The 12057-nt window shown below is 46.0% G+C and overlaps 1 protein-coding gene across 2 annotated transcripts in view; it reads right to left on the bottom strand.

Moving 5' to 3' along the window:
* The window catches only part of POU2F3 (POU class 2 homeobox 3), a gene marked incomplete at both ends in the record, with an annotated part of 72804 nt that overhangs the window by 36013 nt on the left and 24734 nt on the right, over positions 1–12057 (bottom strand). For both annotated transcript variants that reach the window (XM_084250815.1, XM_084250816.1), the window contains one exon: positions 8413–8447. In XM_084250815.1, coding sequence (XP_084106941.1) covers positions 8413–8447 — 35 coding nt within the window. The remainder of the gene's footprint in view (positions 1–8412; positions 8448–12057) is intronic.

Below are 12057 nucleotides of genomic sequence, written 5' to 3'. Positions count from 1 at the left end.
GCTAGAAGTATTCAATGGAACCATGCATTTTGCACTCAGGACCTGGTGTACACACAAGATTCCATAAATCTGATCACTGCTATATTATCTTGACAACAATGGAAAAACAGCGTGGAGAAGGGAGTTCTTTAATCTCCCCAATTATCTTCTGCCAACAATTTTGCTCTACGCCCGAGTCATTCAACAAGCCCAGCTCATTCCCTGTGGAGGCAGAACTGGTTTACACAATTCTTGTTCTGCCGTTTTGGGGCACACTTCTCATGGGTCTCTCTCACAGGATAGCAAGAGCAGAGGCTGTGTGTGTGATTTCTGGGGTGGGTGGCTCTTTCCAGGCTTCTCAGAGGCCCAGAGTCTCTGTTTTCCATGGTGGCCTTGTACTTTAATGGAAGGGCTGCAGCTAGAGGAACACCTTGCTTTCTCTACTCCCAGCTCAGTCTAGGTGAGCAGCCCTCACTAGGGTGAGGGTAAGGTAGGGGTAATAGCTAACCTGGAAACCATTTTCTGAAATCTGTGAGAGGTTTCTTTTGGTTGCCTTAATAATTAGGAGGCTGATTTGCAATTACTGGGCAGAGGGCGGGCATTCTAGACATCTTGCAATGAAGAAGACGGTGCCAAACCAGAAACACTTGTTTGTGTCCCATACACATTCATACGAATTTCAAATGCTCCGCTAGACATTTGTGTTGGTAAGGTAAATAGCTTCCCTATAATCACAAAAATCTAAAACCTAATTCTGTGTTTTATGCAAGCATAAAGTATCTTTTGCACACTTTTAACACACAACCACTTTTTCTAGAGGTGTCATTTTCAGCATAAATTGAAGAAAGATTATGTTTTAATTTTGTACTTGTCTACCAAGAGTTGTTTTCCACATTTTGGAAAATTGTGGCTTTTGAGCTGCCAAAACAGCATCCTGTTATTAGTTTGTATTTGGGGCTGTCCCAATCATACAGATACAAGCATCCTACTAACTCATTAAAATTTCCACGTGTAAGCATTTACTTGCTGAAATACATATTTTATCTTACATTACTTTTGGTGTCACATTTATTCAGATTAGAGTATCTTACTGGCTTTTATTTGTTTGCTATAGATTTTATACAGGATATTATAGGGGCTTTACAAAATCCTTGTTAGAAGGGACACTGGGTCTGAAAAGGCTGAGAACCATGGATTTAGAATGAAGCGTGTATGTGTGTGTGTGTGTGTGTGTGTGTGTGCGCGCGCGCGTCTATGTGTGTCTGTGTGGCTTGGCTCTTTCTGGGACCTGCCTGTGTCTGGTAATATATTTCATTCTGGAGCGAGGTCTCTGAAAGTCCACAGTGGCCGGACATCAAAACCATCTCTCTCTGCAGCTGTATCTCAGGCTCCTGTATCTACTTTCAATTGCTTTGGTGTCTTGGAGGGTTCAAAAAGAGGGGTGGTATGCATCAACACTGTAAAAGCCAACCCTATGCTTAGGGTTAAGCTAAATGTGGTTTGCTCACTCCTATTCTCTTTTTTCTCTTAGTCTGCTCATCCGCCACCAGCAAACTGCCTCCCCCTGTAAGAACAGACCCAGAAGCTGGCTCATGAAGCAGAGACAAACACGCCCCAGAGGACCAAGAGGCTAAGGTGAGGAGGGGGTTTCTTAGTCACTGTAGACCTTCCATGGCCCATTTGAAAGTCTGGTCCTGCCTCCACTGTCCCCTGCATAGATCTCCCTGAAGAAGCATCATTCTGGATCCTTAGAGGCCTTTCCTTAAGCTGAATCTTGTTGATTTAGAGAAGATGCACCATTGAGTCAATTAAACACTACAAATCAATGCAACCAGAAAGAGCCAGAGAACCACGGTCATTCACATTCCAGCAAACAAGAGTTTACTGCAGCGTTATTTACAATAGCTGAGACACCGAGGCAGCCTAAGTGCCCACTGAGAAATGACTGGATAAAGAAGTTGTGGTATATACTTAATGGAGTGCTTTCAGCTGTAAGGAAAAGGGAAATTTTGCCATTTGCAGGAAAATGGAAGAAACTCAAGGGGATTATGTAAAGCAAAATTAGAAAGATAAAAACAAATATTGGATGGTATCACTTAGATGTACAATACAAGGTAACAAAGCAGATGAACAGACACAACAAAATAAACAAAATAAATGAGTGAACATTGATAAAGGAACTGAGGTGAAGAGGGTGAAGGGAGGGACAAGAGTGGTAGGGATATTATGAATGGTGGTGAGTGCTTTGTTTTTCCTTTAAAGAAAAATAAAATGTTAAAAAAGAAAGGAAAGAAAACAGTGGAGGAGCGTCCCATGTGATTTAGAAATAAATATTATCTGGAGGCAGACTGGGGCCACTGAGCTGAACTAGCGGGCCCGGGGGTGGATGGGAACAGGAGTGGCGGTGGTACAGAGAAGTGCAGAGGGTACGGAGAGAGGCGTAGGGGTGCAGAGAGAGGCGCAGGGGTGCAGAGAGAGGCGCAGGAGACACGCAGGCCTGCCAGGCCTGGGGCTGAGAGACCCCCCCCCCCCCTACCTGATTCTCGGCTTTGGGGACGGGAAGCTTAGGGACAAGGACACCTGATAGCTTCCTTCAGACTCTCTTCTGGCTTCAGAGAACTTTTGGGACAACACTCCCATTGGACATGGAAACATTGCTCTGATCTGTCTGGTGGGAACCCATGGCCTTTTATGACGAGGATCCAGAAGCCACCGGGACAGAACAGGCACGTGGACTCACCAAGCCCCGTCGAACCAGTTCTACTTCCCAGTGTCCTTCTAAAGTTAGCTGCTGGCCCAAAGAGCAGGAAACAGCAACAGGGAGACTCTGTGCCATCACCAGGAGAGCTACCTTGGCTCAGCAGCAGGGCGCTCAGCCTTTCTTCCCTCTCAGAAGAGCCGTCTCATCTTCCAGGCTAACCCTCCTCTGGATCAGTGTTCGGTCCATGTCCTTTCCTGTCCATCTCCTACACTGCACCTCTTCTCTTTCCCACACCCACTGACATCTCCCTCACCCCTCACACCAGCTCTATCGCAGGCTAACACCTCCGCCCCTTTATCACCTCACTTCCAGAAAGGGAATCCATAGTCCTGGTCTCCATCATTTCCTTCAACCCACTTCCGCTTTAGCTGCAGCACTGGCATCTGCTCTCACTAGGGACACAACCGACACTTCCAGAAGGCCATCACCACTCACCTCACTGACAAACCAAGGCCACGCTCACACTTTGGGCTCCACCATGTCTCTTCATGGTCTGATGTGGCTGGCTATGCCTACCTTCGTGAAAATCCTGCCTCAGTGAGTGCAGCCCTCCTCCTGTCCCATTGACCACTCCTTCTCAGTAACCTCATCACTAGGTACCCGACCTCAGCCTGTTCTTTCTTCTTCAGGCCTCATCTTAATCTGCATATCCTCCCTAGTGGACCTTCGCCCTCCCCTCCCTTCAGGTAGCACGATTCAGTGGTGACCCTCCAACATGCCTCTTCCCTCCTGACCTGTCTCCTGGGATCCACATCTGAGTTTCTCACCACGAATTGGGCACCTATAGGCCATCATCTGCCCTTCCTCCTCCTCCTCTGGACAAATTTGCCCCTTGATCTCTGGTTGCAATCCCACGAATGGTCAGCACACTAAACTAGAAATCTCAGAATCATACTGAGCCCATCCCTTTCGTGTTACCAAAATCCTCTTGATCTTATACTAAAAATATTTCTCAAATCTGAGTATCTTCAGGTCTACTGACCATCGTCGTCATCATCACCACTGCAAATTCTTGCTTGTTAACTATGTTCTAGATACTTTCTAAGAAACACGCATACACTCTCTCTCTCTCTCATTTGACCCTCTCAGCAACCCTGTGAGATAGGTACCACTCTTCTCCCCTATTTTACAGATGAGGAGACTGAGGAGCACTGAAGCTGAAGAACTGGCCCACTTCTTGGCCAAACCCAAGCAGTCTGGCTCTATTTTTGTGCTTAGTGTTTTTTCTATAATCTTCTCCTGGGCTCTGCCCACTTCTTCCTACCACCGCAGCATTCCTCTCCTGCATCAGTCCTTCATCCATGTTTCCTTTCCTTCTCGGTCACACTCCCCTCACATGTGCTCCACTAAATGAAGTCGGCATGCTTGAAAATGCCAAGGGGCTCCTACTCCCTATAACATAGAGTCCACACTTCTGGATTCTATCTGGGCCTTCAAAGTTCTTCATAATTCAGTCTGACCCACAGCTTCAGCCTCATCTTCCACTTACCTCATCTGACCTTCTCCAGTTCTCCCCAAGCCATGTCCTGTTACAGCAGGGAGCTTTCACACTCACTGTGTCCTTGTCCTGGGATATTCTTGCTGCCCGTTTCTGGCAATCAGGTCTCCTGACATCCCCTTGTCGCCCAGTGCAGAAACCATTTTTTTGGTGTCATCCTCAGGCAGTATCCCAGAGCTCAGCTCTCTGACATTTCTTGCAGAATTCATCATGCAGAACTGCAATTTATTTTCTTACAAAGACACGCTCTGTCCAGCTTTTAGGAATGACTAAATGTTCAAAGAATGTATGGATAGCCCCAGTTCCAACCTGCTGATTCCTTCTGTCTCTGCCCCTAAAGTACAAATTATTCTTTTCACTGGATGACACAACATCAGACAGGCTGGAAAGAACCCACATGACACATTGCCCTTCACGTCCTACAATTCAGGGTGAAGAACAGTTTCATCCCATTTCTCTTTAAACCAAAAGTTGAGAGTGGAAGTCAGACTAAGCAGTGGAACATGGCAAGGGAAAATGATGGGACCATAGCACATAGGCCCCAGGGGGCTCAGACCTTACCTCATCCAAAGATGAAGAGGATGGGGCAGGGCAGCATCTGTCAAGGGGCAGATAGCATTGGCACATGGGACTCCCGAGTACCCCCTCAGAGATCTGGCTTATGCTGCTTCTTCTCAACTTTGTGTTGCTTTTTTTTCCTGGGAATTGAAAGTGGCCTGGCTTCTGGGTCCCTGGGTCTTCCCACAATTATTCCCAAACAGGCTCAGGCTGCTTTCCTGGGACCGGGAAGTTAACAGACTCAACACGAAACTTCCTGATGAGCCAATGTCCCTGCTCAGGCAACTTCAGGTCTGCGGTCTATCCAGCATCTGGCTGCAACTTCCAATTGCACCAACTGGCTTGGGGCCTTCCAACCAGACTCTACCAAGGGCAATGGCTCATGCCTCACTATCTTGCGTCTGCCAACCCCTTTTCTGGATCTAACACAGGCTGCTCCTACACAACCACTCTTCCTCTCCCCACTCCCTCTACCTCCCATTTCCTCCCAGTTAGTCATGGTGAGGTCACGCTTAGCCTCTGGCTTGCAGGCCTCTCCCTAAGGATGGTATCTGTGTGTAGGGAGAGGAGAGTTGAGAAATGGTAGGGAGCATGTAGCAAGGCATCATGGGAAAACCAGGCTCTGGAATCAAAGAGATGTGGGTTCAAATCCCAGCTCTGCTAGGTGACCAAACATGTGACCTTCGGCAAATGATTTAGTCTCTCAAATCCTTTGCCAAAAAAGGTGGGGCTGCCTGAAAGGCAGGTTCCTCACCTGTCTATTAGGGATAGTGACACTTGGTTTACAGTGAGAATTAAGTGAGATGAAGTGTCCAAAGTACCTGGTGCAGAGCCTGGCTGTGAATGTTAGTTTATTTCCCATGTTGTGATGTGTGAGGGCAGAAAGGTTGATGCAGAGGTCTGTGAAGTCCTGGGGACTCACCTGCACCCCTGTAGGGGGACACATGTGATTCTGAGCTCATGGGCATCTGTATCTGAGGGCATCTGAGTGAGAGGGAGTAAAGCAGGCTTAGGAGGGCATGGATGTGTGTGCTTGTGAGCAGAGAAGAGCTCCAGAGTATGTGTGCAAATGAGTGTGACCTGGTTGAGCCTCTCTTCCTCCAAAATTCCCCCCTTCTTTGAAGGAACGATCTATCGTGTCTGTTCTTGTCAGTAATGAGAAATCCAAAAACCCTTTCCAGAGGAGGGAGGAAGGGAGCGACCCACCCCATGAGGTTCATCCAAGGAAAGCAAACCCCAGTGAGGCCCACTCCTGGCAGATATCAGAGAGCTTTCTCCCAACAGGTGGGGAAATCACACCCCAAAAGATGTTCAAAGGTTGGGGGGCTTCTTTGCAAGTTACTTAGAATCAGAGGAGCTTCCCCAGTCTTGTCCCAAGCATGAGGGTTCTCAAGCTTCAAACCCACTGGGCCTGTGGAATGGGCCACCTCCAGGTTGGGCTGGTCTAGAATACCTTGGCGTAGGACACGCCCCTATATGGGCCCTCCATGTATCTCATCCAAGGGCCTAGCATAGTAAAAAGTGAACCCCAGGCTGGGTTCCTGAGTCCTCATGCAAGAAGCATAGGGCATAGACTCCACCCCAACTGCCTGGAGCTCTCCTTTAAGATGACAGAATCCTCGGGCATCTCCTATATGTTCCTGCCCTTGAAGCTGACCTGGCCAAATGCCCCCTTATATAAGAATCTGTCTCATATTTAAAGACTGAGCAAGAAGCTGATCCCACTGTCTCCCTTTGGCTAACTCTTCCAGTGTTTGATAAATCACATTGGCTTCAGTGTGGTTTACTGAAGGTGGTTTATTAAACACAGAGGCGACGGTGTTATCACTGCAGCCATGCTGGTTACAAGTCCTTCCTCACAGCTAACTTTGACATTTTGTGGAGGGAGAGTAAATGGCCTCAATTGTTAGTGAACTTCCTCAATGAATAAAACTGCAGAAGTTGCTTGCCTGAGAGGTTTTGGCTTAAGACTCAAGATTATTCCTCTCTGTGAAGGACAGATCCAGAGTTAACAGCCTTTAAGGAAATGTTAGTAGTGACTTCAAGTCACTCTGCAGATAAAGGAGAAGAACATAGGCCGTTGGCTGTCCAGACCCACACCCCAGACATCCATCTACACCTGGACTCAGAATGTCAGTGTGGGAAGGAATTTAGTGATCATGCCATGCAACCCCACATTGGAGTTGTCTTCCTCATTGCTGTCTTCCTTTCCAGCCTACTCTTCTTTGCTCGATGAACTTGTATTCACCATTCAGAGCTAAGAAAAAATATCACCTCCTCCATGAAGCCTGCCCTGAGCTCCTGTCTTCCTCATTGCTGTCTTCCTTTCCAGCCTACTCTTCTTTGCTCGATGAACTTGTATTCACCATTCAGAGCTAAGAAAAAATATCACCTCCTCCATGAAGCCTGCCCTGAGCTCCTGGGAAGAATGAACTGTTCCTGTTTCTGTTTGATAACATGGTTTTTTTTTTTTCACAAAACTCTAGTAAAGCATGAATAAGGTTTATTGTAATTATTCACTTAATCTCTTTCTCTCTCTCTCTCTCTCTCTCATCTCTCTCTTTTACCCTCTCCTAGCCCCTCTAGTTCCCTCTTTCCTACTCCTTATATGGGACTGTGAGCGCTTCCAAGTCAGAGTCTTCTTTGTATTCCCAGACCTGGCATAATATATATCCCCTGCCCCCACCAATTTGTAAATTATATTTCAGGTAGGAAAAATCAGACCAAAAATATTGAATGACTTGATAAGGTTATATAGGTAGAGGCAGAAATGGGACCAAAACCCCAAGTTTCTGACTTTATATCTAATTCCCACCTTTCTACCTTACTCCAACCCTGCTCTTGCTTGTCTTCCACTTAGATTCCTACCTCCCAACCAACACTCCCGCCATCTGCTTCTGATGCCAAATCTGGTCCAAACCCTCGCTGCCAGTCTTCCCATGAGCCCCCAATTGGAGGGGGAAGAGCTGTCCTCCCACACACCACACCTCCCCTTCACTTCCCACATCCACATCTATCCATCCTGCAATCTGTACAATAACCCCCGACCCCCACCCTGCTGTCCTTGAGTGATTCCAACCACTCACCTCAGTCCCTCAGTCTCCTTCAAAGGCACCAAGCTTGTGTCTACACTGGCCCATGGCTGAGCTATGAACTCCTTCCTGAGCAATTTTGGTTTTGTTTCCCCCCATTTTGTCCTGGAGTTCCCTGAGGAACCCAGGAACTCCACCCTTCCCCTCCATGAATTCCGCCACACGCAGTCAGTCGTGCAAACAGATTTGCTCAAGAGGCAACGCAGGCTGAGCTTTGACAGGAAAAGGGCATTTGTCCATTTTGCGCCATATCTGACACACAGTTAATAATAAATAGGTGCTCCATTTGTCAGTGCTTTTTTGAGGGGACAGTGAAAAATAGACCCTCGACATTGCATTGTGGGTTGGAGGGGAGGGATTAGACACAATAGCCCTTTTTAAAGGCCCCCTCCCAATCCTGGAAGCTGAGTTTACGAATAAACACCATCAAACTTGACTTACTTTTTATCCCCCTACACCTCACCTCATATGATCCCCAAAAGTGACAGCATAAATATTCTTTCTTTCTTTCTGAAAGTACTTACCTGTCTGTTGAAATCCAGGCCATTGCGGTCATTTCCTGGAAGAGATTTTTTAAAAAGAAAAGAAAACATTAGTTGCTAGCAGGGTGGGAAGAGACAGAAGATTAGAGGAACATAGAACCTTGGGAGGAGATTGCCCTGTGGCTGAGATGCTCCTGCTTATGCTGTTTCCTGGAAAGGTCTTTGGAAAATGTCCTCTAGGGGAGAGGAGCACCAGGATCAGGGGAGACTGACTTGCTCAAGACACATAGAATCAAGTGAGATCAGAAATTGCCATCCCAGGGTGATTTGCTCTATGACACATGTTTGTTCAGGGGCTGCACTGCCAAGACAGAAGCTACTGCATGTGCTTTCATGGTCAAGTGAGGGTGACCACTTGTGAGTCCCAAAGGATTTGCCTGAAGGCAGAAGTCTTCCACTAACCCAGCCCTCCCTGGGATGACTCGTATATCATGTCACATAGGAAGGCGTCTGTCCTTTTCCCCTACCCCACTTTCATTTCTGAAATCTTTTTCCTTTTGCAATAAATGTTGGTTTGAAAAAGCATGCTTTATAGAGAAAACATCTTTGGCATAGTGGAAGCACAAAGTAGCAGAAAAATTACTCTGTGAGAAGCTGCTACAATTAATATTTTTGTATATTTTACGGTCTTTTATGATTAGTTTTCCTCACTGATGTGTGTGTGTGTGTATATATATATATATATATATTTTACACATATATATCACTCTATATAACTTTTCACCAACTTTTTCAAGAGTGCCTCATAAACTTTTCTCCCATACTATTAAGGAGCAACATAAATCTTTCTCCTAAGCTTGGCTACATGATATTCCATTATATAGACATACCATAACTGCTGAAACATACTTATTATTAGGGAATTATTTCTTTCTTTCTTCTTTTTTTGTTATAATAAACTTTCCTATTCATACAGCTCTCTAGGGCTGGAGCTGCCAAATAATCTCTCTTTGGACCTCATGGATCATTGGCTCAATAATGGCAAAGAAAGTGATAACTTATTAACTACCATACATAATAGGAGCTCCAGATACATTGGTTGAATGAATGAATAATTGAACAAATGAATGAATTCAGAACTCTCCGTCAGAAAATGTTGCTTTTCAATGGATCTTCAACAGTTTTGGAATGAAGTCCAGATTTCTTAGCACGATTTATAGCTCTCCATGTGACCTGGTTTCAACCTTCCTTCCCTGCTTAGTCTTCTGCCCCTCATGATCCCACCTTACTCCCTCCCAAGTACCCTGCACTCCAGCCACACAGAATGCTTGTTCTTGCCAGACACCCTACTCCCAAGCTTCCACGACTCCGTGCACAGTTAACATCCCTTCACAAAATTAGTCCCCTGCCCCTCTGGAGTTCCGCAGCCCTGTCTACCAGCCACTCACCCTTTTCATAACTCCTTGTATGTCTCTATGCTTCTCTCCCTCTAGTCTATGAATTATTTGAAAACAGGGATCATGGCATCCAATTTTGCATGCTGCATGACCACCACAGTTCCTAACATGGGCCAGAGGCTCAGGAAATACCTGTTGATGGATGAACGGGATCTAAGTGAATCCTTTGGAGTTTCACCTTAAGCCTGGTCTCCTTTCCTCTGTTCTAACGGATGACAGGAAGTGAGGCCTTTTCCTGTATGGAAGTGAGGCATCCAGGCCAGCAAGATGAGAGCAGAAGGCAAAAGGATTTGGGACCCAGAGACAGAAGAGTATGACGAGGCGCAGAATGGGCTCTGAGATCACCCAAAGTGATATAAAAATCTGAGCAGGACTAAAGAGAAGAAACAGCCCATGGACTGAAAATATTTGTAGGTAGAGGAGTGGATTTAAAGGTAAAACTGATTTTCTCTTTTAAAAAAACCCAAATCTTTCTGGACATTGTAAAGTTGGCCTAATGCGGAGTAATTTTAAAATTTGACAAAAGAGCAAACCTATTAAATCAACAAGAATTTAACAAGCACACTCTATGGGCCAGACACTGTTCTAAGCACTTGGAATAAAATATTGGAGACGACAAACAGAAGTCCCCAAATGCATAGAGCTTTTTTTTCTGTTCGAGGAACTATAAAAGGGACATGTAAACAAATATATAATTTCATGTGCAGATTATCCCTATGGAGAACAATACATGTTTAGGGGGTCAGAGCAATGTGGTCTGGGAAGACTACTCAGGGTAACATTTTTGTTAAATGAAGGCAAGACCTAATCTCTTGAAGGCCTGAGGACTATCATTCCCGGCAGAGGGATCAGGACCTGCAGCAAGAACAGACTTGCATACTGAGGAACAGTGATGGGGCCGGGGTGGCTGGAGAGGTACATGGCGGTGGCCGGGGGTGAGATGATGGGGCTCTGGCACATGGATCATGGTGAGGACTCCAGTTTTTTTGCCAAGGATGATGGAAAGTGATTGAGGGTTTTGAGAAGAGGAGGAATATGATCTGGCTTAAGTTAAACTGTAGTGATTAACTGTAGGGAGTAAGAGAATACCTACTAAGGGGGGGGGGGCAAATGGGAGACTGCATCAGTGGCCAAGGTAGGAGAGAGCAGCAGATGGAAAGGTTGCAGTGGGGGTGGTAAAAAGGGCCTGGATTTAGAATACATTTTGAATTTATAGCTAACAGGACTAGCTGATGGATGGGAAGTAAGTGCATAGAATTCCTAGGGTTTGAGTTTTCTCGATGGAGTGAGGGGGTGGTGTCCTTTCCTAAGATGGGGGTGACACAGGGAGGAGCAGGCTGGAGGTGGAAAATCAAAAGCTTCATCTTTGAATATGTTAAGTTTGAGATGCCAATTAGATATCCCAGAAGAGGTGGGGAAATGAGTTTGGACTCTGACCTGGTGCCAGTTCAGAAGTATAATTGGGTAGTTCATCAGCTTATAGGTGGTATTTAAAGTCAGAAGACTTGGTGAGGTAACAAAGGAACTGAGTCCAGATGAAAAAGCAAAAAAGGGTCAAGGTGGGGGTAATGAGCCAGAAGTAGACTGAGAAAGAGCGGGCCCTCAAGCAGGAGGCAGGCCAGGCAAGTAAGGCATCCAGAAGGCAAGAAAAGAAGGTGCTTACAGAAGCAGATGTGAAGAAGACCTAGAAAGTGAGAGAAACATGAGGGGGCCAAAACAGTTTGATCTGGAGGGGCCGTCCAGTTTGTGGACAATTTCAAAAGATCTTTGCATTTATTTTCCATAAATGCCATTATCATGTTGCTTGTGTGAGCCACAAAGTGAAAAAGATGGGTAGAATTCAGAGATCAATTTTAAAACTCACCAGCCAACCGAATGAATGATTTGCCCAGAAGTTTATCTATGCCCTTCTCAATGGATGCACCTGCTGGTCTAGAAGCCTGGCGATAGAGTTTTCCCTTCTCATCAAATTCATTCTTATCTGCACGGCTATTTCTGGCTCAGTTTCCTTGAATCCCTGAATGGCTGCACCTGATCAGCCAGGCCTCCCAGGAGACTGGCCCACGACACTCCGAGGAACAGTTGAGAGTGCCACAGAGCTCAGTGCTGATACTTAATAAGGGCTCAGTTCCCCAAGAGCGAATCTTGTGCTTATTCTGATTGCACTGCTAAGCAGGTAAGAGTGTTCTCACAAGATCCTGTTTTCCCCTGTGGCCCTCAGCCTAGGAGA

Source organism: Talpa europaea (genome assembly GCF_964194135.1).
Source record: "Talpa europaea genome assembly, chromosome: 12".
NCBI classification, from domain to species: domain Eukaryota; kingdom Metazoa; phylum Chordata; class Mammalia; order Eulipotyphla; family Talpidae; genus Talpa; species Talpa europaea.
This window is presented reverse-complemented; position numbering and strand designations above follow the sequence as displayed.